The following is a 27,939-nucleotide window of genomic DNA, read 5'->3' on the forward strand; positions in this document are numbered from 1 at the left end:
ATCGTGATCCTCTCGTCAATCCGCATCGAATGATATATATGTTGACCTCGAAAGGTCAAGGTCAAAGGTTGACCTCAGGTCACGTGACCTCGAGGTCATCATGTATATCAATCGATGCGTCTTGACGAGCTGAACACAATGAGACCATCCACGCGTCTGTATCTTGTTCCTGTACGGAGTTATTGGCCAAAAACCTTTGGTGACCTTTGATGACGTCACATGACCTCACAGCTGCCCAACAGCAAAACAGACCTCAAGGTAGTGAAGGTTGATCGTATATGAAGTCATGTATGGTATATGGGGCCATTCCGACCCGTTTTAGTGGTAAAAACAGGGAGTTGATTTTTCCCCCATTGACTTATAATGGGGAGGTCGCGAAATTGACCTGACCTTAGGTCACCGATATCAAAATTCCGAGATATACAAATTGTAGCTACTAATGACCTAATAACATCCTGCGACTTTCAAAGGCCTCCGACATCTACTGTAGCTCTGGCACGGTGACAAAGTTGCAAAAAAGTGACTTGAGGTTGGGTCATTCAAAGTGACCTGGTGACCTGACCTTGAAAGGTAGGAGGTTCAAACTTGCACACCATGTGTAAAATTGATAAGGGAATAGTCATACCAAATTTCGCGGCGCTACGCGCCGCGGTTTTCCCGCTATTCGCGAAAAACCTCAGGGGGGGGGCGGATATCCGCCCCCCCGTCGGTGCGCGGGTTAAGAAGGAGCGGATGCAGTCATACCCGGAGACAAAAGGGGAAAGCGTGTTACTATTTTTAGAAGACGATTAGACGACCAGCACTCTGTACTTGTTATGTCATTGTTTTAGGGGTATCATATTGGATCGGAATTACCAGTTCGATAAGAAGCAACGAGTGTTCAAAGTTTAACGACTCAGCACGACTCGACCATGTTCAAAGACTCGACAAACTTTTTCCAGGACTCGTCAACAGCTTACCATGTCTCCCATCCTAAGCCCACCCTTCACACACTTCCTAACACACAGCACGACACAGCGATCACTGCCTCGGACCGCGGGCGGCTCTCTCCGCTCGGCGGCCGATCTGGGACCATCTGTCGCACCCTGGGCCGATCATCAATGAGTCAGAGTGTGACCAGCTGCCGCCCCCTACACGGTCAGTCATGATAGCCACCCCGACCCCGAGAGAGCCGACACACACCGGCCGCACACACACGCACACAAACGCGGCGGTAACGACCACATGCGGCACCACTCACTGACCGGCAGTGGGTGTGCTGAGTGAGTCCTTAAGTGCCAGGTAAATACCAGCAGGGCCCTCATGTTCTTGTACATGGTTCGATGGCCGGATGAGGAAGTGTAATAATCCGGCATTCCTGAATTAGGTATTTATGTTTGGTCTTTGTCATGCAAAGTAAATGAAAATATTGCCAGACACTAGGCGTGGGTGAACGGCAGTTACCCATCCCAGGCATTTACAGAAGGAACGGGCGATTTCTACTCACTGATTCAGGTGTCGACTAATCTGTGACATTAGCTCGTCGACAGTTATGATTCATTCGTGTTTTTCAGGCGAGGGGTTTATCAGGGTAGATCAACAAAACCGTACCCGTTTGAATCAGGTGCATTGAATCAAAATTTGAATGTTTGAGGCATATAGCAGAGATAATCCAGGGTCATTCATCCAGAGGTAATCTACAGCGGGGTATCGGGGAGTCGATAGGTCAGCAGAGCATGACGTCACAGCAGTGACGTCACGATCAGCGACCTATGACACAAAGCCGCGTTGCCATGACAACCTCAAATCTAGTACCATTACGACTGCGAGACACACTAACAAGATTCGAATAACCATTGATCGCACATCGTGCGTTCTATATCTCCTGGCAACCAAATGCTTTCAAGGCGCGTCCACATCATATTGATCAACGAATTCGCAGAAATGTGTGGCAAATAACCACCATCAGCAGCCTCAATAGAATCGTGGCATGAAACCGAAACGGAGATAGCAACTCTTGACATCCCTCCAATATCAGTCCTTCCATATTGCACTCGTATCTTCACTGTTCACACTAAATCAATAAATCTGTGGATAGCTGTCCCCTCCGGAGACCGACACAAATTAATCAGCCGCCGGATCCTGACTAATCTGGTAAAACCGGCTCGGGTCGGCCAGATCGACAGCGTTATTGTGCTCCGCTCACGGAATCTCACCGGATCGGGAGACCCCTGAGAATCGAACGGCCGAACATGCAGGACGCGTCAGGCCTCGGCTCCTGGTATTGGGGCGACATCGTCAAAAAGTCCCCCAGATGGACGGACCAGAAGGAAATTAGACAGGGGTGAGAAGAGATGGGCGAGTAACGCCGGGGGTCGCAGGTAAGCAAGCTCTGACAATGGCTGAACGGTGAACACTTGAACAACTAACGTCTGACAGCTCTGTTTAGCATCAGGAAACTAAAGAAATTATCTTCCCCATATCTTTCCGTGCCAGACAGCGTGGTGATAGTCTTTACATAGCTGACTGTGACTGTAGTGTGTGTGTCAGCTGTAGTTAGTGTAGTGTGTCTGTAGTGTCATGAGCCCGTAACTCCATTCCACAGTCCACACCTATAACAGGCACAGCCCATCTCCCACACCTCCCAGTATGGTCTCTCACCGTCCAAACATGTAGTATGGTGGTCTGTTTACGCCTCTCCGTACCTGCAATATGGTGGTCTGCCCCCCCCCTTACCTGCAGTAAGGTGGTCAGCTGATATATTCCCCGTACCTGCAGTACAATGGTCTGCTGATATCTCCCCAGTCTGCATTATAGTGGTCGGTTTACGTCTCCCCGTGTCAGCAGTATGGTGTTCTGCTGATCTATCTCCCTTACCTGTAGTATGGTGGTCTCGTACACTCGTTGTCCGTTGACGTACGTCTCGGCCTCCCGTCCACACGGAGTCACCGTCACTATACCCTCCGTGTGGGCGATGACGCAGTGACGCGGGTGCACGTTGTGGCCGGCCAGCTGGAGACACTGGCCGCCCGCCTGCGGAGAGCGCTCCGAGCCCACCTCGGTAACGTTCAGACGCAGGCTGTACCGTCTGAGGGACAGAGACAGCGGGGTTAGATACGGTGGGGCAGGCTGTACCGACTGCCGGGCAAATACAGATAGAGATATGTGGTGGGGCAGGCTGTAACGTATCAAGACGCGGGGTTGGATACAGTGGTGAAAGCTGTAACTGCCGTCTGGGAAGCAAGAAGCCGGCTTAGGTAAATAACTTATAGATAAAGACACAAAATGTTTTAAGACAGTTCGATAGCATCGCACACTATATCCAGCGCTGGATGCATTCATGAAAGACTAAGGCATGACACTAAAACACCAATAGTAACTTCTATGTCAATGTTTACACCAATGTTTACTTTTATGTCTATATCTACAGCAATGTTAGCAATGTTTCACCATCTACGAACACACTTTAAAGAAGCACAGGGCACATTCACAGCAATAACTTTCTAACGAGCGATAAACAGTACCGAGCAAACGAGTAAACGAGTAAACGAGTAGTAAACGAGCGATACGGTACATGTTCTCACCCTCCCAAAGAAACACATTGACATAGTACTCCAGATGGCACCCTGCGGAGCGACAACCGGCCTCTTATATCCGTGGGAGCCCGGGTGCCGGCAGCAGCAGCAGTGCACACACCCACCGCGCCGGCCGACACGCTGCCAGACAGTCGTGTTTGTGCAGAAAGTTTGTTCTGCCCCCGCCAACCGACAAATGATTACCCGGCCTCCCAGCGTGTCAAAGTCAATACACCGTCAGACGTGTCATGGTAACGAACTCTGGCAGCCGGCGCCAGCACTCGTGATGGTTTGTCTACAGCTACAAACTAAACTGATCTTTCCAGCAGCAAGACACTCATCCAAACCTCCTCCTCCTCACCAGTGTAAGTGTGCCGCTCCTCCCAATCCTCCCGGCACAAGTGTGCCGCTCCTCCAAACTCTCCCCCTCACCCCACCCTTTTGTCACCTACCTGGGAGCCTGGTGGCGCACGTCCGAGCCGTCTGCGTTGAGTTCGAGCAGGAACGGCAGGCTGGCCTCGTCCGTTCCCCGGTAGCTATGGTCCACCTCAGACGGCGTCGACGGCTGGTTGGGCAGCTTCTTCCTCTTCCTCGGCTGGTAGTCGTTGGGCCGCCGGCGCACGTGGAACATGATGGAGCCTGCGGACGGCGGGCCGGCCGTAAGCAAAGGTTGGACACTCTCACAGGTCGGCAGACACACTCACAGCGCGCCCGACGCAGCGACGCGGCGGGCGGCTGTCGGATCGGGTTCCGATAATGATGGCACCGCCCGGTTGTTGTATTGATGTCGGGGACAATCGGGTGCCGATCGTTACTTCTGTTTGAAGACGTTATTGGGTCTGACCATGCCGAGGTCGCAGGCGCTCGGCACGGTTCACACACGACCTTTCAATTATTTGTTACGAAGTATTCTCCACAACATAACTAAGGTTCAGCACCCAACGTTCACTACGGTTGCTCACCACGCACTGCCCACTGCCCGCCGTACACCGTCCACCGTCTACTTTCTGCCGCTCATCAACCACTGTCTACACCGCCCACCGTCACCCGTGTAACATACACTGTCCACTGTCCACTGTCCACCGTCCACCGTATACCACACACTGCTCAACGTCTGCTATCCACTGCCCACCAACTTCCATCCACCGTCCACCGTCCGCGCACACTCTCAGCACTGCGATCACCGCTCGTTGGATCCACTCCGTCCAGAGATGATCGCGTGAGCCGTCCATGGCGTGCAAACTAAGCCAAACAGCTGATGGTGCGGGGCCGGCGCGCGCGCGCGCGGGCACGCTCCACCATTGTTAGTGGCTGTGCGGTGGCTGGTGGGCGGTACCGGCCGTACAGACGGCACCGGCCGGCCGACGACGGCTATCGAGTGCCAATCGCTGCCGCCCTCGCGCTCTGCACCGTCCAGAGGGGCGCCGAGGGGAGGTGTAATACAGGTAACAGGAGGAGCACGGGCTGTCCGAAGGCGAGGCAGCGGGGGATGACTGACTCAATGCAAGAAGTAAAAGTTGTAAGGGCGAGACTTCTAAAAAAGCATTTAGCAGCCGACGTGAATGTTTAATATCATTTGCAGTCAAGCATGCACTGGTCAGTTTGGCGGCGTGTGTCCCTTTCCACAATAATATTTTTACTTAATGACAGCGATCACAGCAAGAACGTCATGACATGCCCAAAAGTGTTGGCGCGAGGAACCAGTGCCCCAACATAGTTTTTCCTCGCCTGTCAAGCGAACCGTCAGCGCGGTAAATGTAAAGTGGCTTGCGTGCGTGTGAGTTTGAGTGCGTGAGCGGTCAGCTTTTGTGCCCGTGTATACCCACCAGCCCCTCATCATTTGCACTTGACGGAAATTATTGAGCGACTTATTGGGACAATTTATTATGCAATAAGAGTCCCTCCTAACAAAAATGAGAAAGAGCAGCCAAGAGGCAGGAGGAGACCGACGGCACCCATTGTTCATGGCGTCACGATTATTTACCCATAGCGTCCCACAATGTGAATCACATCCTAACCGCTCCCCTCTGATCGGTAAGTCACAAAACACGGTGATCAGCCGCGAACAGGGAGAGCAGCCGGTCCAAACAGGATACAGAGTGGAGCGCACGTTCCACATAAACGCCCGGGGGCGCTCGTACGACGAACTTTGTATACATTTGGCATCGCACGCCCGCCAGGACACGGTTACGGGTCTCTCCCGACACACACACATAACCGACATGTCCCTGACATTGGCCACGGGGGCGTTCCAAAACATCAGATACTGATCACGGTTACGCGTCCCCTCCGACCTCCACCCGACAGGCGGCGGCCCGCGCTCCCCGATAGCCATCTGCTAGGGGGATTCCCTATCACTGATGTCACCCATGTGATGTCAGAGGCGATTGTAGCAGGCGTGCGACCGGAGATCGCCGCTGAACCGGTTTACCGCTTGAAGACTCAGATGTCGTCCTCGTCACCTTACAACGCTATCCTTTCTACATAACGTCATCAGAAGAAGCGAATAACCAAGATTATGCCAAAGTTCACGAAAACAGGATCGTGACCTCGGACAAGCTAACTACGAGATTAGCATGGTATTGATAATCAATATATTTCCTCGAAGCATCTAATAACCGAATCTCCTTCGATGATGATAAAACTCAAGCTTCAAAAAAAAGAAGACACTAAAGCAACCGTTAAGTGCTGCAGAGTGCACGAAACTTTGCCACTTCAGAGAGACAGAAGCGTCGGTCCATTAAAACGACAGAAACTCTGCCAAGCACTCCAACTTCGTCTAAACTCATCGACCGTCCTGTTCTGGGCCAGACTCAACACGGCTCGTCCCACGGGCGGCGTATTTACAAATTGCAACCGAGCTCCGCCGTAGGGTATTTTATTTCCGCCGTAGTGTATTTCACTTGGGGGATTTTCTACCATACATCTGCCTGAGCTTAGGGTAATTACAATTTGTCGGCGACGTTCAAAAATGATGCAACTTTTTGGGTGGGACTAAATGCTTACTTCGAAATCTAAGCTGCTTTGCGGCATTGGCGGTTATGTGCGGCGTGTATGCCGCATGATTAGTAAGCAGCGACCACTAAATTAAAGACTCAAACGCTCCGACCGGTTCTCAATGAATAACACTGCATACCAAAAATGCCAACCGCTTTCGTCATAAGATCTTTAGCTTTAAATAACTAGGTTATCTACATCATCATTTTGAACCAAATTAATACTTTCAACTTAACTCACTCATTCCTTCCTTTGTTGGCTCCAAACAGTCTTTCGATTGTCTGGAAATCGTATGCTAAATCCCGTACCTGTATGCGACTGGTGCATATAAAGGCCGATAAAAGAATTTGAATAGGCTCTGGCATGCGATTTCCTGGCTACCCAAAAAAGTCTGTTTCAGTCTTGCTATCAAAACATGACCTCGCCCGCACAGGGGGGGGGGGGGTTGATGCAACCCCCCTAAGGTTTTTCGCGAATAACTCGCTTAAAAAGCGGCTGATCGCGACGAAACTTTCAGTACCCTCGCATTGATCAATTTAACACCCACCCTGAAAATTTTATAACCCTGACCAAAATGACCTTTGACCTGTGACCTACTTTCCGAGACCATGTTTGGCCGGAATCGCGATTCGGCGTATGTCGGCTCGCATTAGCCGCGCGTTTGCAAGCTTTTCGTGGCTTCAAACGTTCAAACATGTGATTTGATGTTGCTCCCATGCACAAGGGTGGATGTCAAGGTCACCTGAAGGTCAGGTCAGGTCATTGACCTTTGGTGACCTCGGTTCACTTTTTCGAGTTTTACATGTTTTTAGGCTAGTTTTTAGAGCTGATTTCGAATTTAGCAACCATTTGAACATTTACGAAGTAGTGTTGGTGCATTCGTAACATGTTACGAAGCTGCAGAAGCGGTTGACACGTATTACGAATACCCATCACGACCCCTACCGGTTGACCTGACCTGACCTGATCCGATGCTGGTCTAAATGCTTAAAGACATCATCTCCGATCAAAACTAACACGATATTCGTGATCAGCAGCACCCCGGAAAACCCCATGGCAGCCACACTACGACGTTCTAACAGGTCCCAATTTTCCCGCCTTTTGGGTCATTGACCTGACCTGGAAGGTCAACCGATGACCTAGGACCTTAAAATTGGGTATCATCGGCTTCCTCTCGTCACGGGCAACACGCTGGTTTTTTCGCGAAGCTCTAGCTTGATCAGGAGCGAAACGGCAAGGGGTTATACCTTATACGTTCGCGGCTGGAAAAACACCAATACGGGCGAGGGTCAAGTTGAAAGTATTAATTTGGTTCAAAGCGATGATGTAGATAAGTTAGTTATTTAAATCTAAATATCCTATGACGAGAGCGATGGACATTTTTGGTATGCAGTGTTATCCATTGAAAACAGGTCAAAGCTATTGAGTTTTTAATTTAGTGGTCGCCGCTTACTAATCATGCGGCATACACGCCGCACATAACCGCCAATGCCGCAACGCAGCTTAGATTTCTAAGTAAGCATTTAGTCTCACCCCAACTTTTTTCGCAGTATAGGATATCGCATGTGCATATTTCTGCCTTTTTGGGTGCGCTTTTTCCTCTATTGGTTTTTCGTGAGTAACTCGCGTAAAAACCGTCCGATCGCGACGAAACTTTCAATGCCCCCGATTTTATCAATTTTACACCTACCCTGAAAATTTCAGGACCCTAAACCAAATGACCTTTGACCTGTGACCTATTTCTCGAGACCATGTTTGGCCCGAATCGCGATTCGGCGTATGTCTGCTCGCATTAGCCGCGCGGTTGCTGTCTTCACGTGGTTTCAAGCGTTGAAACATGTGATATGATGATGGTCCCATGCATTAGGGTGGGTGTCAAAGTCACCTGAAGGTCAGGTCAGCTCAATGACCTTTGATGACCTCGGTTCACTTTTTCGAGTTTTACATGTTTCTAGGCTAGTTTTTGGAGCTGATTTCGAATTTAGCAACCATTTGAACATTACAGGGGGTGTAACGAAATTATCCGGACACCTTTCTTCCCGCTGTAATTAAAAAGCAAAACAATCTGGTACCTTTTCTTTTAACTGAGCATGTAGCCAACTTTCATAAAAACACAGTGGCGAATGTTCTGGAGCATTTCAGCCAATGGATCCTCCAGCACACTGGCTTTGATGCGGACAAACGCCGTCTAAACCTGTGCCTGCGGTTGAGCGGTGCTTATGGCGGGTGGCTCTTCATACACCTCCTGCTGAACAAGAGCCCACAGGTTTTCGTTTGAAACGGGATCGCGACTTTTTCCAAGTCATAAGCGTTAGCCCAGAATGATTGAAGGTTCTATCGGCATCACTTCCCGTTCTTTTAGGGACTTTAAAGTAGCGCGCCCGCCGCCGCCCCGCATGAAGACAGCGTGGCTTGAATCAGGCATCAGTGCGCGTTCAAAAACCGTGCCCTCGGCTCCTATGCCGTCTGGTTGAGCGCCTCCAATCATTCATTGGCCAGTATGTTGCTCCGGTAATACTTGACGTTGATGGCGGTATTATGTGACACTATATCCAATTGGAGCATTGCTAGGCAGCTGAGATGCTTCAATCTGGATATTACCCGGATGTTTGACGGCGGCGAAGGCCAGCAAGTTCGAGCGGCTGGCCGCCCATACATGGCCGATTTGACGGTTCAAAGGATAATACAGCTCAAACGGCTACCCATCCAACCAGACCCTCACCGTTATCTTTCTTCGACCAGTGGACGCGATCTGAAGTGAGGCGAAAGGTGGTGAACTGGTTGTTTTCCCGTCAGTGTAAGTTTCGTTGTCTTTTCCAGTTTGAAGGGCACTAGAACCAAGTTAAAGGGCGGGTAGCGGTGAACCATGATATGGGACCTCTTATTATCTGACTTGGTAAGAATTCGAGTCAATTTGCGGATTGATTGGTGCCGTTTCCTTGCCGCTATCTTGATGACTCTCCTCACCACTTGAAAAAGGGCGGCTTTTGTGGTCGCGACCGGGCTGAGTCTGCCACCGAAGTCCCAGCTTATTACGCCTCAGGCAGATGTGCAATTGGCTGCTGCTGATGTCCAGCTGCTGGCAGACCAGCTTCTGGCTCTTGACGCCGTGGATGCCGCCATGCAATTTTACCACGAAAGGAGAGATTGTATCCCCTTCTCGCAACTGCCTTAGACGAAAACTACCATGTGAACCCGTCTGTGAATCGACTCCTACTCAGAGCAAGAGTCACATGACAAGGTCAGGTCACTGCTGAGTTGAAAGCCGATAGCAGAGGCACGTATTCATCCAATAGGTATTCCCACTTCTAACATCAGAAAGGATTAGGAAACTGTGCAGACAGATATGGCGAAAAAATGGATGTCCGGATAATTTCGTTACAACCTGTACTGAAGTAGTTTTGGTGCCTTCGTAACATGTTACGAAGCTGTCAGAGAAAAAATTAACGTTCTGCCCCTCCAAATTTTGCTGATTTGTAGAACTTCATTGCTTAGCAAACCAATCTTGTTCGCATTGAGGAGCTTTGAAATGTCTGTGTAATTCATAATGTTCGTTCTGTAATTAAAAAAATTGATTCAGTGTTGCACATTATCTAACTTAACAACCGGGCATCGCAGGTTTGACGGCTTTTGCTCCACCACCTTCCCTGGAAAAGCTCCACCCTTGCCTATGGGGCAAAACATAAGGGAAAAAACACAAAACAAGACAGATAAAAAACAAAGCAAAATTAACTCTTAACCCGCGCCCCGTTGGGCTCTGCCGAGCAACGCGCCCGGTTGGGGGGGGGCATTTTGGCCCCCCCCTAAGATCTCGAGAACCACGCAACATAGCGACAAGCGGTAAACGGCGTTGGATAGCCCCAACGGGGAACTACATTGTGACCCAATTTTATTGACCTAGGTCAAACCGATGACGTCACAGGTCAGGTCAAAGGTCCAATTTTCACCGTTTACAGGCACTTCAAGAAATGCGTTGTAAAATCGAGTAAAATGCATTTCATTGAAAATCATCGATGGGGTAATGTTCTTCAATCACATATTTTGCTATTTGAGGTCACTGATACCAGGTCAGGTCACAGAGGTCAGGTCACGGAGGGTCACAATATGAAAGTGTCGTGTGATACATGTTTTATGGTCCATTTTACATGACAAATGCGATTATATGGGTCAGGCAGCCTTTGGGGCCAGCTTAGATCACGTTTTGGTCAAGGTCAGGTCAAGGTCAGGTCAAGGTCAGGTCAAATTAGGTCGAATTTCAAAGTTAATATTTTTGCATAAAATGGGTATCGAATCGATGCAGCTCGTCACGGGGAGTTCAATGGTGGTCTTTGTTTTGCCGTACGAGGTCTAGAATTGCTAAAAATTGAGTTCAAAAATTTGACGTCATCATTTTTGAACAGTTTTTTCGCTATAACTTGGCCAAAAAGGAGATATCGATCTGAAATTTGGTATGTATATAGAAGAGCGCTGGGACTATCACATATATTCCGGTTTTTTCGAAATTCGGAAAAATTTTGGATTTCTTCAAAGTTTTTCTAAAAAAATCAATTTTTTGATTTTTTTTGGGTCAAAAACCAAAAATTTTGAAAATCCGAGATAGCAGTTTTGTAGCGCCGCCTTTTGTCTACTAGACCATATAAAGAACTTTGAAATTGCTTGATAACTGTAGATTTGGTGAGCGTTTCAAGATTGCATGTTTTTTGCTCATTTTTGCTCGAACATGACCTCAGTTTGACCTCAATAACTCCTGACCTAAGGTGACCTAAGACTTGAAATTTGGTGTGAAGGTGTCAAATTGATGCCCGGGAAGGTACTGAAAATTTGGCGGCGCTGCGCGCCGCCGTTTTCTTGCTATTCAGGAAAAACCACAGGGGGGGGGGGGCAAAATGGCCCCCCCCCCCAACGGGGCGAGGGTTAACCTAATTGCATTCAGGCTGGAGCAAAAACATAGGTAATAGGTTTCTATGTCAAATTAAAATGAAAGCATAAAATCAACCTGACCAGGCCTTATGGTCTGACCTGGCCCTAACCACCTTACTTCGCCTAACTTAACCCAATTCAACCTAGCCTAGTCCTACCACAACACCTGCAGAGGTACCTTCCTGGAAAAATGACGCCCAGGGAGATGACTGTCCAACTTATTGGAATACTACCATGATTGCTTGTCATCATGCTCTTGTTTGACTAGTGATGTATGATAAATGTGATATTCAATAATTGTCTCCTGGCTGTTGACTGGAGTGATCAAAATATTCAAATAATCAGGGTACAATGCTGTGCATAGTGCACACTAATCATGTTGTTTTTGTGTAGGCCCTCTGCACATTGTTGTGTGCACTACTATGTGCACCTTAAGTAAAAAAGTGACTGGTGATACTGGGTACATGACAAAAGGTTGTGCACCTGTGAAATGCCCTTGGTCTTGCTGGTGCCAAATGCCTATAGCTATAGCAGGATCAGTGAGGGTTGTAGACATGCTACATACATTGTGCATTGAAGATATTGGCACAAAGTTCATCCGTAATTACTATGCTTAACACCTAATGTAAGAAGCAACATAAATGTCCAGATGATAAAGCTCTCTGGTCAACATCATCACACAAATTTATTGACATAGTTTGCAGGTACATATTTACATTCATAGCAAATACTTTCAATATGATTCAGAGACTAGGTGCTAGTAAGCTTGCATTTTTGTAGGTACAGCAGTGACCATATATTAAATCATAAAAAACCTTCTCATGGCATTCATTACATACCTTTTTACTGAACAAGTACCTACCTATCTACCATGCAATGATTCTAAATTTTGTCCGCAATCCATCTATATCTCAAACTGACACAATTAATTTGAAATATCCTTTAACAAAACCTATAACTGTACATAAGAAGAATGCAATATTACAAGAACTATGAATTTCTGAAGTTATTCTCCCATGCTGGAATGTTGAAACTCTACTTTTGTCATCCATTTCCATGTTTGATTGAGCCATCATATAGAACTGTTTTCACTCTTCAGTCACAAGCTTTCGCACAAATCTTGAATTTTTACACATCATCTTGAACCATGCTCCAGTCTTTCCAACAAGGTACTATGTAACATCAAAGCAATTTTGATTTGTTACAACAGCTTCAGATGATGATGGGCTTGAGGTTTGTTACACCAGTCACCATTTGCTAGACAAACCTCTACAAAATGTGTATCAATTCCCAAACTAAGTAATTGATCATATTAGTATTTGCAGTTTCCACACAATGTTTCATAATATTATTCTATGTTTATATAAAGAAACTCAAATAATCCACAAATTGTTATTGAAACACTCCCACTTCAAGAATTCACAGCAATTTCAGAAGCAAACAAACATTGCGCCAGATTTCGTATGAAACGCGCCATCACCCTGAAGTTTCTACCACAGACGGTAGTTCAACCGCAGCCGTAGGACGAAAACCCCTGCCCACCTTACCCCACGGCGGAGCTCGGTTGCAATTTGTAAATACGCCCACGGGCGCCGTCCAAACTCGCAGAGCTGTGCGGGCCCACCGTGTTACAGATACACCCAATGACGTCACCACACGTACAGTGACGTCACTGGCGACAAACAGCGGCCGCCGGGGACAAACATACAGCACAGGGCACCGGCCACCGCGCCGCGGTATTCGGATAACAGAGCTAACCGGGGCAAGATAAAAGAGTTCATTGGACCGGGTTCGTCGGTGAGGGATGAGGGGCAGCTCCCGCAGCTGAAGAGTCGGCCCGATGTTCTATATGTAATTTGTAGAGGAGGCTTGGAGATGTGGAAGCCCATAGGCAAATGTAGAGTTTGGATATTTCGTGGCAGTCAATGGAAACACACTTGGTAGCATGCAAGCCAGTCACTAATCTTATGCGTGACTGCCTCGAGCGTGCCTGTTCCGTTCAACACGATGAGCTACAAATCATTCCCGCTTCAACGCTATACGATTGGCTCCTGCTCCAGCCCAGCTGCCCATAAGTAACGCATATCACCAATGGAATACACTTATCGTGATTATCATCAGCCAATTTCCCTGCCAAAGCCTCCCACGATGCGAAATCGGTAGCCCGCCCTCGTCACGGTCAATTACTCCCGACGCGTCCTCAGTCTCAGTCCCACGCCATTGGGTGACCTGTGTGACCCCTACCCCTCCCTCTGACCCCCTGACCTTCGGCCACCGCGGCCAATGACGTGTCGCCGCAGTATTGAGCGTCGTCTCCACTACAAAGCCATCGGGACACCGTGATTGAATCCCTCCCAATCCCGGCCGACCAGAGTCCCCCGTATACGACGCACGCTATACCAGGCACCCGACAATTAAGACGCTTCCCCTGCTAGCACGCACACAAAGGCGACGGAGAACAGGGTGGCAACAGGCGAACCAAAGACAAATGAGGTCTGTGGCGGTCGGGCAGCGCCGTTATGCAATGAAGTTTGGCATAGGCAATCAACCCACATCATCACGTGGGCGCAAATACGACACAGTGGAAACTATGTTATTTGGTACCAATCATTTAAGAGCGATATAATCTAAAATACCTTGGTGACAAAGTTACATCGAATTACATAGCAAACCCAACATCGACGCCGACAAGTGCTGAAACATACACAACAGCGGACCGCACTACCGTCAAGCCTGACCTGATCTGCCGGCTCAGCTGCAGGGAGCACCGTTCAGCCACACCATTCACTATTGCCCACTGGGGCCACAGACAGCCCGACAACCAGTGTCCCGTGCGGGGCACAACACGCAGTGCGTCCACCGCTCCCAGCAGTACTGACGGCGCGCGAGCGGCACACGCCACTGTGCGTTCTCCCCCCCCCCCCCCCCCCCGACCCCCGGCCCGCCCCCATGGTGTGATATACGGGCGGAGGGTGCCGGCATGTGCCGATGTGAGGGCATTCACAGCTCATACACGGCACGAAACTGGCACAGACGACACAATGCCATATGTCGAGCTGCGAGCTGGGACGGAACAGGCGTCGGGGCAGGGCGGGGCAGGGAAGGGCTGGGCTGGGCAGGGGCAGGGCGGGGCACGACAAGGCAGGGCGAGGCAGGGCAGGGCAGGGTAGGGCAGAGCGGGGCAGTGCGGGCCAGGGAATGGCAGGGCAAGGAAGGCAGGGCAGAACAGGGCAGGGCAGGGCAGGGCGGGGCGAGGCAGGGCAGGGTAGGGCAGGGCAGAGTACAGGGCACGACAGCACAGCAAGGAACGGAAGGGGATGGCAAGGCAGGAAAGAAAAGAGAAGTACAGAACTGAACACAGAAATGCCGTAATAATAAGAAGGGTGGAACACCACGGCACATGACAGGACAGGAAAGGACAAGAAGAACGATTGAAGACCGGGCAGGGCAGAGCAGGGTAAGGCAAATAAATCTTGAACACGGCAGGACAGAGAGGGACAGAACGGGTATTACGAACTGGCAGAACAAGCCAGAATAGGAACGGGTAGAGACCGAGATACCAACCATACCATACCTACTGGCTAGTGATGTCAATTTCAGAAAACATGTGTCCAATGTCCGTCCAATGTCCAATACTTATGTCGACTGTCCGTCCAAAAATGTCCAAGCCAGCCATTTGTCCAAAGATGTCCGACATCTACGCAATAGTTAACACTCAACACCGTTATCTAATTTGCTTTTAATGTATCGTTACCAGCTCAAAAGTGGTAATCATATCGAAAGCTGAGCTTTCTAATAGCCAATCAATGTTAAACACGATTACTTTATAAAAATGTTGAGGTGTAGCAGGCGATTGTCCAAAGTTGTCCAAAGCCTGCTGTCATTGTCCAACCGAATTCCGAATTGGACATTGGACAAAATCGGAATTCCGAAGATTCAAGTTCCGATTGACACCACTACTACTGGCACATAATGAGTACGCCGGACCAACTAAATCAGTGCTTCCTAGCTAAGTTACCGCCCTCCGTTCCATCGCTTCCATCCTCAGGATACAGAAATCCTTCTCCTCCACGCCGCAACCCCCACTCCGGGCTGGACAGGCACCTTTATCTCATGCGGGCTGCTCCCTTGGAGCGGCACCGCTGCTCCCGAGGGAGCGCACCCCGTAGCCGGGTGCAGAGAGTGCTTGGGGGGCTGGTCGGTCTGTCCTTTCGGACGGGCTCAGCCCCGGCGACTCTCTAGGGTGTCTGCCCTGACCAATGTCTCCCCCCTAATTCCTATCATCCTTCCGGCCCTGAAATGATCTCGTCAGACCGAAAGGGCCTAACCCAACAAAACAAATAAGTTACCGCACTAGACGGTAAACACGACAGCGTCGCCGTGTGCTGTGCGACGACAGCGGCGACCGAGACGGGTCGGGTCGATTTCCGTCAGAGGAGCTGCCTTCTGTAGGGCACCGGCGCTGGTAAGTGTCAAATTATTAACAACTGCCAATCTGGTTAACTGGATCCAATTGCTGCCGGTCGTCACCGCCGTACCTAGGTGTTCGCAAAAACGGATCTAATTGGATGAGTGTAAGAACGAAAATGAGATTACTCGGTGTAATGCTGACGTGTGACATGCACAAGCGGAAATATATTGGAGCGATCTGTAATATCTAATGTATTGCATAACACCCAAGACACTCAAGTTATGCTACCTAAAAGTAATTCGCGGTCCAAAGCAGAGAGGACAGGAGAAAGAAGCTAGGGAAAAATCAAAACAAACCCCTATTTTCAGGGGGATGTAGGACAGATTCTTCATATTGGCAAAATGGGTTACAAAAATGAGTCAGGTGTCGCAAACAAACAGTTGAACTGTTTGAACTGCAGAGGCAATAAAAAGCAATTTCTTCCAAAAAAGGACGAAATATCATGCTTCAATTAACAAGGGAAATGCACAAAAATGTGATACAACTCCGTCTCTGATGCGTGATGCCCCAAAAGGCAACTGGCGGGAGAATCATTCACCAAGACTGATCATAACGAATAGCAGCGCAATATCAAAGTTCCCACATCAGCCAGCCAGTCATTCAGAGTCCAGACTCCTTGCGGACAGAGACGAACGCACACGGCGGTGCAGCGAACAATTGGTGATCAATCATTGCTGAGTGTCGCCGATCCCCTCTCGAAAAAAGCTGGCGATGGGCACTCTTGACAGCGGGGGGGGGGGGGGTGAGGGAAAGCTCGATTCTTTAGTTACTGAAACGGCGAATGAAAAGGTGCTTTTGCCGTCTGAGGCACACAAAGCGTCAGTGAGAGCGTAAGCAGCTCGCACACAAGATCTGACTGCGGTTTGTCACCCTGCCGCAAAGCATGACCTAAAACTAGTTTAGGATGGAAAACAGCACTGACCATGGTTGCCGACACCACAAACACTTATCATCCCCTAAGCAACAAACCCCCTCCCCTCCCTGCTCCTCCCCAGAACTTCCCACCAGCAACCCTAGGCGAGGAAACCATTAGGCGTTACAGAACTCTAAACATATGCGGCACACCCGACCAAGCATCTTACCAATGCGCGGCTGCCTCAACCCCATCCACTCACCGTACACCATTGCGGCTACGCCAGATCACACGCTGACTACAACACTACGAGTGGGATGCACCGACTGTGTTCGTCTGGCCACGGCGCTGGCCACAGGGGCGGCCGGTGCGCCGGCGCCGTCGGGGCTCCCCCGACCCCCACCTCACGGCTGGTGCACCCGTGCCATCCCCCCCCTACTCGGGGGGGGGGGGGTGGGGTGCGCTGCAGACGGCCGCTCGCAATTACAACACGAATATGTGGCAGTGGTCCAGGAGACAGGAGTCGGATTGCGTAGGAATGACGTGGTAGGAATAGAAAGGCTGGTCTAAGAATATCGAGATCGTAAGCTTTGCTGGCGATTGAGAGCGAGCAACCAGCCAGCAGAGCGCAGGCAAAGCTTTCTGCAAGAATGAGTGGTATCACTATATCCATAACTGTAGGGTTCGTTGCGGTTTTATTATCGCTAAACAAAAGGTCAACGACTCGCGACAGTGATGATTGGTCAAACAGTCGGGAGCTAATTTCACGAAAACTGGGCCTCTGATCGAACCAGGCACGCGAGGTACTGTTCCACCACCAAATTCCATGGAGAACATCGTAAAGTTTCAGTGGCAAATGTCCAAAACGACCGCGCCCGAATCCAAACAGAGGTCGCTTCGGGCTTGTGGATAACATTAGCCAGCGTCCCACAGCTTACACAGCTCACAAACATCCCAAACCAGAACCCAGTGCGATTCACGGCTGGTTTGCCGATCAGTGACAAGCTGGATATTTTTTCGCAAACGAGGTTTCGCATCTTGTGCAACTGCTTCGGGTTCAGTCCATTTGAGAACATCTACAAGTGGTCCCGGTCGACGAGCTAATAAAGAGATTCCGTCTGCTTAATTGACAACGTAAACGATTAAGGAAAACTGGACGGTGTCAGATATTGTGGGAACTTACTAAAAATGGCATTCTCCGTCAAGGTCACAATGCATCGATTCACCCTCATCGAATCCATCGACCCCAACCTCAAGGATGTCACTTCAACCGCCATCAGCAGTCAGTAGCACATAATTACACACATATGACTTGCGAACAGCTCTCGTCCAATCTGGTCACGACCACTAAGAGATTCCCGCATATTTGTTCCCCTGGTTCGAATCTCGCATGCAGTGCCTCTCCCTCTCCTCCCTCATGCCTCAGTTTACACCGCGCTTTTGGACCAAAGCAGGACGAGAAATCACGGTCAATGAATCACGCCGTCCACTCCGTGACTATGACTCTATGCAGAGTCGGGAGTATGCCAGTCGCAGAGGCCAGTCACTACTGAGGCGATGTGCGGTGGGGCGCGAGGGGACGCCGAGCACATTCCAACGCGCCCGCACTCTCATTCCTGTCCATCGTCCCATAAGGGCGGGGGCGTACTGCACGGCCGATAAGTGGGACGTCGGGCAAGCCCTGCAACTCACTACTTAATCACGACAGAAGCGATACGGTAGCGAATCGCAGGATCAGCGGAGGAAGCTGATAGCAAATCCTAATCCAAAATACACAATACTATGACAGCTTACGCGTGTCTTTATCTGACACTATCAGGAACCCCTCATATCCCTAACCAGTGCGCCAGTGGCCTGTCCGTCGCCCGCACACCACTGGTGGGAGGGGACCAAACCGCGGTGGTCGGTCACGTAGTCTTCGGCGTTCGCAGAGAGTCACGTACCGAGGGGAGTCGCACAGCGCGGCGACCCAACCACCAGATGGATACGAATGGTATGGAAACCAGAGGAGACCGGGCGGGCCAACCAGAAGGCTAAATATGAATCAGACAGATAGACCGAATATAGCTGGACTCATTTCGGCGATACTTATACCAGCAAAACGATACTTATACCATCACACACTGCATATTGAGTTAGCCACGGTATCAATACATTCCCATCACCAGCGCTACACGGCACGCCCGCTTCTGTCGGATTGTTTTCGCTCTCCCGGACACGTTGGAGCCGATTCGAACGCGGATTTATTTCACAACGTCATCCACGCACAACAGTATCACACTATCACATAGAGCCAGTGAACGAAACGGTGCGGTATTTCAGTGATTGTGTAAGCGTTGAAAATAAAGCGTTGTTATGCAGCAGGGGCGGTGGTTGCTCAATGAAATACCGATGTAGTATCGAGCTGCATTGGAAAGGAATGTTTCATACATCCGTTTTGACGTAAAGAAACGAACTGTTGACTCGTCGGGAGGCATCCGTGGATTGCAGGCAATTAATTCATAAAACCTGATGAAAACAATATGCGAATTCCCTAAGCAGTCCAAGGTAATGCAACAGACTATAGGAGATGTGGGCGCACACAACGATCAGTGCTCAACTAACTCCGAAGGCTGACGGAAAAACGTACTTCCGCTCAACTTGTGCCCAACTAGCGGGCATTTCATGCCCGTTAGCGATCATACGTGAGCCCACGCTTCGCCTACAAGTCATTTCCGACCAAATGCTCACGTTCCAACTTTCCAACTTTCTTATGCGAGTACAGAATCAATAGGAGCTCCGACAACTGCGTGAAGCCTATGACGTGGGTGAGTCGTAAAGGTCAAGACGGCTTCACCAATCGACGACAATCACCTGCAGATTAGACTTTCTTTAAGCTCTACATAAGCAATGCTTACCGCTCCTCCAAGGGCATGTAACAGGTTACAGCATCTGAATCTTAGAATGCCCTTCTCCTTGACATTTCACCCGAACACTAGACGTGTTGACCCGAACACTAGACCCGGACACCACTACTGCAGTGAACCCAACGTCGACTCCAGACCAAGCAACACATGCACCAGCCACCGAGGCGGCAAGGAGCAGAAAAGACACACGTGACCGAACTGACGTATACTCCCAGCAGGGGTCTCAACTCACCCAATAAACTTGTGCACAACGCCGCCAATAAGCGAATCAACACGCAGAGGAAGACTAACAATCACACCAGCATCTAAGAACGTTTGAAGTTGCTCACTGTTGCAGCGCGAAACGCACGCCGGCAACAGCGGGTCTGACTTCCAGAAACCATCGACTCGTCCTAGCGAGATTACTTTCGAGCGACCGATTCATAAGGTTTCCGTGACGCAATGCGAGCCAGTCGGCGCCGCGGCTGAAGCCAATATGAGCCTCACGGCCTCAGCTACTGAGCTTTCTCCAAAGCCTGGCTATATCAGAGGAACTAGTGACACCAGGAAGCATCAAGACCAACCGGAGCACACCACCAACCTACATGAAATCGCCGCAAGGCTGATGGCGTGACACCACTTTAATTATCAACCCGTGTAATTCTCGTAACGCTTGTCGCCTTTGCAACCTCAGTGTGGCCACTGCGGCCTCAGTGTTTTCTTCGTGACCTCAGCGTGACCTTCCGAAGTCAGTATGACCCTACAGACATCAGCACGACCTGTAAGCCCCCAGTGTCCCCCTCCAAGCCCATCCCCCAGCAGCAGACTGACCGAGCGTGGCCGGGCGGTTGATGACCTTACTGAGCCGGTGTGACCCCAGCGTGCCCTGTGACCCCAGCAGCAGTACTGACCGGGCGTGGGCGGGTGGTTGATCAGGATGGCCAGCGGACACTCGTCGTCCTCCAGAATGTACTCGTTGTAGGGCCCCGTGGGCGCCCGGTACTCGCGGGTCTCCTGCTGCGGCTCCTGGGTCACCACCTGGCGAGGACGAGTACACAGGGCACGGTCAGGGTCGAGATCGCCGGGACTTCTTGATGAACGATAACTCCGAGGAACGATAACTCCATCGGTACATAATACTGAACATATGATTGGGTCGCAGCGAGGCCTTGCAAGCATGAGATAATATGTGAGATAAGAAATGAGAAGAGATTCCAATGGACAATTTCATGAGAAATGGTTACGATATTTGCAGTAAACCACCAGTTTAGGTCAACGCCCAACCAAGTATAAATCATACTACAAAAACATTGCGGAGTTTATAGCTGCGGACCTTCCAAAGGTGCCGCGTAACCTCATTCTACCAAGCGTCTAAAATAAAAAAAAAAACGAAATGCCGAACAGTTCAAGTGCAGCCACGCGACACGTCTCGTGATGAGCCAAGTCCGCATCAAGTGCCGGTACCAAACACGATAACAAAGGCCCCTACTAAAAACCTATGGATAAGCCTCCGACATTCTTTACCGCAGCAGCACACCGCTCCCTGCCTGTACCATCTGTTCAGCTGCGAGCCCACTGACCTGGACGAGACAGTAGTTGTTGGGATCCTCTCGGTACCTGCCGTACTTTTGGAGCATCTCCTGTACCACGGCAGCGGCTGTGTCGGTCACAGACAGCAGCAGCGTCTTGTACGGCACGTCGCTGCATAGACTCTCGCCGTAGATCTGTCAGGAAGGGGAGACGAGGGACGGGTCAGCACGCGGTGAGAGACAGGGCACGGGCCAGGGAGGGTTGGGTAGGGCGGGGTGTCGTATCAAAACCCAACCACCCTACCTCCGACGGTCCTCCTCCACCGCTCATATTCCTCCCCATCCCCCTCCACCGTCTGTCAACCTTCTTCCGCAATCCCTCCCCTTCACTCATGCCTTCCCACGGTCCACCCACGCCTGCATTCTTACCTTGAGCGTTCCGCCGGTGTCTGGTCCTCCGTCTCGGCTGCGGAACTGCTGCAGCTTCTTCTCCAGCTTCTGCTGCCGCCGGCGGCGCATCACTGCCTCCGGGTTACTGATGGAACGGGTGAAACTCGTCTCCGGCAGCTCTGGAACGGGTCATGGAGGGAGGCAGGTAATAGGGGTCTTTGGTGGGTTTCGAGCTGCGAGGACTGGTAAGCAGGCGAGACGGCTGGTGAGAACGGAATCTTATGAAAGTCGCGACACCAGGCTCGAACAGAGACAAAGGTGGGGTCAGTGGCATAGGTAGGTCATATGGTAGGTTCCTACTTCTGTGATGGTGATAATGAAGAATATATATCACGGAAAATTAGAATATAGAGCAACAGGGGCTGGCAAAGATGATGCTAGCGGCGCATGACGTACCAACCATGCCAGTAAGCTATAGAGGGCAAACACTGGGTGTCAGAATGCCAAATGAAATGGGGAGCGACGCAGTAAATGAGGGCAAATTGAGGCAGAGGGCTGACAGCTCATCAGAAGGATAGTGTCTACTTTACCTGTATATAGCTTTTCTGCCACGCTTGAATCGTGATCATTTATGCTCTTAATCTTGTGGAGTTTGCCCTTCTTCTTGAGGTCTTTCTTCTCTCGTTTACTGAGTTTGCGTTTGAAGTTGCCTTCGTCTAGTGTTGATTCGCCAGGTGCTCGCAATGACTGAAATCAGCGCATCGTTAGCCACCAAATCGACTGCAAAAGAATACGCTCGTATCGCATTACAGTGCATCGTGGATATACATCGTGGATATCGTGGATCTATATGGTGGCATTAGAGTGAATATTGCAATTACTTAACAGTACACATAATAAATATAGCCTGTACTAAGTCACCCACCCACCCAATCCCCTGACGCCAAGCGTGCCCGTCTCACCCAGCGTTTTTCGTTGAGGTTCCGCAGCAGGAAGCGCCCCTCGCGGTCGTCCTGGTGCCAGTTGAGCTGCACGTGCAGAGGACGCTCGTCAGGCGCCAGCTCTCGCTCCTCTGCTGGGACAGAACCCGGCCAGTCAGTGTCGGTGGTAAAAGCGATCAACGTTGGGAAATGAGATGTTTGAGGTGGTATACTGGTAGCTTCCACATCAGAGTATGGTGCCTACTCAGTCTCAGCGAGCATACTTAGCTACGAGACAAACTCGACCGCGAATACTGCGTGCCAGCACACTGACATCTGCTGTTATTGTCACACTGTCATACCAGTACGTGACGCAATGTTGGCCGCAGCGAAACGTGTAGACGGATAGTGTTGGAACTGGGGATATGCCACGGTACAGGGCTAACAGATACTCAATGGCTGTCAACAAACAAATATCATACATCACGGACGGAACTAAAATGTTGGACAAGAGCGTACATAAGCCCTCGTGGAAGACTTGCGCCTAGAAGACAATCGCTGTGCCAATCAAGCTCAATATATTCACAATGCGACACTTCCGAATCCGAACATGACTGGACCCAGCCGGCCAACTCTACAGCAACTGACTGACTTCCGCAGCTGAACATCATCTAAATTCCTGGCTGCTGGACTGACCGGAGTCCTGCAATACGAGCTCCCCGCCCATCGCCCCCGTCGGTACATACGTCCACAAACCCGAGATAGAGGGCAATGAAAGGTGTCACAATGGTCGGAAGTTCGCGGTAACACACCTGTAGAACGTTCTAATACCTGGTCGCGTCTCAAAACAGACAACTGTTAGCCGGGACATATCTGACGGCGTCCATCCCCGAGCTGGCGCAGATAGCGTGAAGACGCAGTGATGAATGGAGTACAAATATGTACTATTGGCCAGATCGCAGCAAAATATCGTCATCTATGTTAAGTGGTTGGTTAAGTATGTGGTGCTTGAACCTTGAGCCTGCAAAATTGGTGTAATTTTCAATAATCATTAAGTTAAGATGAGCAGAAAATACAGCGGCATAACCGTGACGAAGCTTTTCGCTGTAGTTTCTCACAGAAAAAAATGTATCGGCGACAAAACTGTCAGCACACACGAGTCATTCTTGCTTGATTTGTATGCTTTGTCGGGATGTCCACGAGCAACATATGTAACACCAGCATTTACTGGCGCGAGTGCCATGTAACTGATCAACAAACCAGATAACAGCGTGTAGTCGGTCAGTGAAACGGGCACAGAAGAGCAGGCCATGATAAACTGACAGAGAAGTGACGCTGGCGTCAGTCTACAGAGTAGCGAGAAACTGCAACTAAATTTGAGCAAGATAAAAAACTACAGCGGGGCATACTTCAATAGCGTGCAATGTTTACATAGTTAAGGCTTTATGTAGTTGAGTTTAAGGGTTGCATCTGGCTCATTTCAGATTGACAAAAGGCTATGCAAGGCTAACGTGCCTAATGCCTCACAAAAGACTACCTACAAAAGGCTAACATTGCGATACATGTAACTGACAGCTCCTTATTAATGTGTGTAGTGTGTACTTAATTGAAAATTTTGGCAGACTGCAATAATATCAAAATTGTTACTTGTCTGGAATACGAGCATTTACCTACGACAAAAAGAAAATAAAATAAAAACGATTAAGTCACAGCAAAAGGGCAAGATATCCTACTATCTACATATATTGAGACATTATCTTATGCAAACGTCAATTTGGCGTCGTTTCGTGCATCGCAAAGAAATGTTGTTCGTAAAAAGAAGACAGTGAAGCTACAGAAAAAGGAAAACTACTACGAATATAATATACCCACACCAGCCTGCATGAGAGCCCACAAGTAATCGGACAATCAGGAATAGAACATAATATTAGCTGAGCGACTATGTTCATATGACGTCACCAACGGAGATGCCAATCTGAAGCCCTCTGAGCGGCGGATCGAGCCCCGTATCAGATAAAAGAGACGGCGGTGCAGCTGATGCTGGTTGTAATTCCACTGTCACCGGAGCTGTTCGAACAGACTCACAGGACTCAGAAAACGAGGTGCTGTGTTAACCGTAACAGAATATGGGACAGTCAAGTGATGACACGAGGGTTTAACTTCAAACACGCGAACTTTCTTCTTAATATCACTTGAAGCTAATCGTAAATTTCCTTTCAGTCCTACTATGAGTTGGCAATCCTTCGGTTTTTTTTTTTTTTTTTTGCTACTAGCATGACTTTCCGTCATTAGTTTCATCAACTAGTTAGAAGATGCACAGAACCTTTGAAGCACACAGCGTTTAAAAACCTGACAGCACACTTAGCCCACCCCAGAGTCCCTCCAGCCACCTCCCTCTCCCACCTTGCCTCTCCTTCCTCCCGGCACCCCTTCCTCCCTCCTCTCCGGCCCACCTCCGCTCTCGTGTATCTCGTAGAGGGCGAACCGCGGCGTCGACAGCATCCTCATGTCGGGCCGGAACTTCTCGATCAGCGTCGCTATAACATCCTGAGAGGTGGCGTCCGAAGACACGCGGATACACTTGGTGGACACTTTCTGACCAGAGTCCTGATAGTAGAACCTGTCGGATGACAACGAACTGTGGTCAGGGACAGTGCGTGAGGACAATGCTCAGTGATCTTCATGTTGCAGCTGTAACATTCAGCAAAGCTACAAACCCACGTTTTGGTGTGCGTGATGTTATGGTTTATACTCCAATGAAATCACAACAGCGCATGCAAATCAATTATTCAACCTTATGAGTTAGCAAACATCCAACAGAATGAAACACTAAGGGCACCAAAGCAAAGGTCGAGCAGCTGGGCTATGCAGTATGCAGTGATATCCTCCGAGTCCGGAAAATCATCGCAATGCGTTTTATCCGGTACATTGTGAACTTTGTTCATTCCAAAGCTCAGCTGGTAGAGCCTTGGATTCCAGGTAGTGAGAGCCCAGGTTTGAGTCACTCCAGCGCTCGATATTTGAGACTCCTGTCCTGATGGGGATGGTCTGCGGTTGGTGGGAGCAGCCTCAGCCAGGTTGGAGTCAGTTGAGTGGGACAGACCTTGTCCAGCTTTAATGGGCAAATGGGCGTGCTTAACTTGGATGTTAATTCTCTTGTTACCCCGGAGACATCAACATTCAACAACCTCATAGCTCCAGACCAACACTACCACAATCTGTGACGTCAACTAGCGAAATGGGCTGGCAGCATCCGATCAACAATGCTTAACATAAATTAAGCTTGTCAGCCTGTCCCTACAAATGCTCAAATTATGTACAACAAATTTGTACAAAGAGCAAGATCAGCAGATGGGAAATGTATCAGTTGGCTAGTGGCTACACTATGCATCACACATATACAGCCAAGGAAAACCAAGATGACACACAAGAAAATGAAAATGAAAATGTCAAAGAAAATAACATGTTGAGGGTAGGTATTCAAATAAGAACTGGCATTAACGTTTGAACTATTTTTTACAGAATCTGCATTTTTGTGTGAAAATGGTAACTTGTAGGTGCACTGAGGGCAGAGCTGTGAGAACTGACTAGAAGCTAAGTTAGCGAATATTTGCACTATATTTGAGTCAAATTGACAAATTACCTTTAAAAAATAAGCAAATATGGAAACAAATAGGATGAACTACATATTTACTAGCATACTCCCTGCAATTTGACTCTCCAAGATAAGCAAAGGATTGTTTATGGCTGTCCCAGAAACCCCAAAAGGTTAGTCAAGAAAATCCTGCAAACACGCAGAAAGACTGCAAACGACTTACCTCATAACGCCATGGAAGTTGAGCTTCTGGTCCGGCTCTGAGAGCTCGAACAGGTCCAGCCGGTTGTCATTCCACTGTGCTATTGTGGCACGCAGCTTCTCCCACTCCTGGGTTCTCGAGTGGTCCATGGTGGCTGGTGCCGGGCCACACTGGCTGAGCCAGCCTGTTGACAGAACACAGCATGCATATACGGGCTAATAAATAAATTCACAATTAATGGATGTTATTCACATTCCACTGCATAGGCATTTACTACATACAACTCAAATCATGATAATAAAAAATATTTGAGAAAAACAGTTTTCTTCCTTATGTACCCTGAGGTACACTCGGGGGCAGATTGATGTTCCACCACTCCTACCCATCAGGCTCCCATGGCTCAGCACTGGCTGCTGCCAGTGGCAGCACTGGGAGCAGTGCTGAGGGCAGGCAACACTGGCATTGAATGATACAATAAAATAAGCTTTAAAAATTTCACTCTATTTGTGGTGGAATCTACAGATACACATATCCAAAGGACGCCATTTAATTGCGTCCCAGAAAAGCTATTTCTGGCACCTAAAAGCTGACTCGCCCCAAAATTGGTCCTCAGCACCTATTTGGTGGATACCAGCACCAATCATGGAAAATGACCTTAATTAGCTGTTTCTGGCACCTATTCATCGGTACGCCTTACTCTTTTTTCTGAATCTGGCACCTAAATGCTGAGCGTAGCACCAATCTAGTAGAAAAATGAACTACTGGCTGGTAGAATCATGTTGTTCTGGTATAATGACCCCTGGGGTCTAGCCTAAAGGTTGCCAGTGCAGCTACACTCTAAGACAGTCCCGTAGTGATCTCAGCATTGTATATGACGTTTAAGTAAGCAAATAATATTGATTTGTTCGAAAAAAAAACAATGTCATTTAAATATTTAAAAGTATTTGTTTGTAATGCTTAAAGGGAAACATTTTTGTGAGTAATTGTCTCGATTTTCACCATTAAAACAGGTATTGCATTTTTTGACGTCATCAAATAGCTCCAAAAAAGAAATGTAATGTTTTCATTCCGTTCAAGGCCGCTGAAGAAACGCGAGATCTTGCGTGTGACATTGTCCGTTGTTTGCCGCGCAGAGTTGTGCCGTGTTTGTGCCTTTTTCATCCGTTTCTTACTTATGTGTGCATGAAGCTTTGATTTTGTTTTTGGTTATTGTGTGGCCGGTCAGTCAAACGCCCCTGTAGAAACCGGATGCTGCGTTTGATCGAGATGGAGTCAGACGATGATTGCAGAAAGCTATTGAAAAGAGGGCCGGTTGCGTGGCATGTCTGTTCAGAGTTGACATTTTGCTTTACTCCAGTTTATGACCTGAGAGCCTGGCTGGAAGTGACGGATCCAAACTTTTCACGTTAAAATGGCTGAGGGTGCAATAATCTCTACATAGCGGGCTGGTATAGGAGCGTCTTGCTATGCTGCACCATAGCTGGCTAGTGATTCTCTTTTGGCTAGAAATGGCATTAATCATTATCTCCACTGGCGAAAATGGCACTTACATCACCGAATGCAATGTTCATGTTTGTTAGGATACATAAAATCAGGAAGATTACGCGAATTAGGTAGGCAAAC

The 27,939-nt window shown here is 49.1% G+C and overlaps 1 protein-coding gene across 4 annotated transcripts in view; it reads right to left on the reverse strand.

The window, feature by feature from the left end:
* Positions 1-27,939, reverse strand: part of LOC122369026 (afadin-like) — a 56,721-nt gene that overhangs the window by 27,559 nt on the left and 1,223 nt on the right. For 2 of the 4 annotated variants that reach the window (XM_043343384.1, XM_043343386.1), the window contains exons 2-10: positions 26,338-26,500; positions 24,973-25,139; positions 22,562-22,674; positions 22,190-22,346; positions 21,639-21,778; positions 21,261-21,404; positions 20,592-20,718; positions 4,007-4,193; positions 2,857-3,067 (exon numbers count right to left, since the gene is read on the reverse strand). In XM_043343384.1, the coding sequence (XP_043199319.1) occupies positions 2,857-3,067; positions 4,007-4,193; positions 20,592-20,718; positions 21,261-21,404; positions 21,639-21,778; positions 22,190-22,346; positions 22,562-22,674; positions 24,973-25,139; positions 26,338-26,465 (1,374 nt within the window). In that variant the 5' untranslated portion in view covers positions 26,466-26,500. Of the gene's footprint in view, positions 1-2,856; positions 3,068-4,006; positions 4,194-17,057; positions 17,123-20,591; positions 20,719-21,260; positions 21,405-21,638; positions 21,779-22,189; positions 22,347-22,561; positions 22,675-24,972; positions 25,140-26,337; positions 26,501-27,939 lie in introns of those variants that run through there. The other 2 variants (XM_043343385.1, XM_043343387.1) reach the window with 2 other exon arrangements.

The sequence above is a fragment of the Amphibalanus amphitrite genome, unplaced genomic scaffold (genome assembly GCF_019059575.1).
Source record: "Amphibalanus amphitrite isolate SeventyFive unplaced genomic scaffold, NRLGWU_Aamphi_draft 000999F_arrow, whole genome shotgun sequence".
Classification (NCBI taxonomy): Eukaryota; Metazoa; Arthropoda; class Thecostraca; order Balanomorpha; family Balanidae; genus Amphibalanus; species Amphibalanus amphitrite.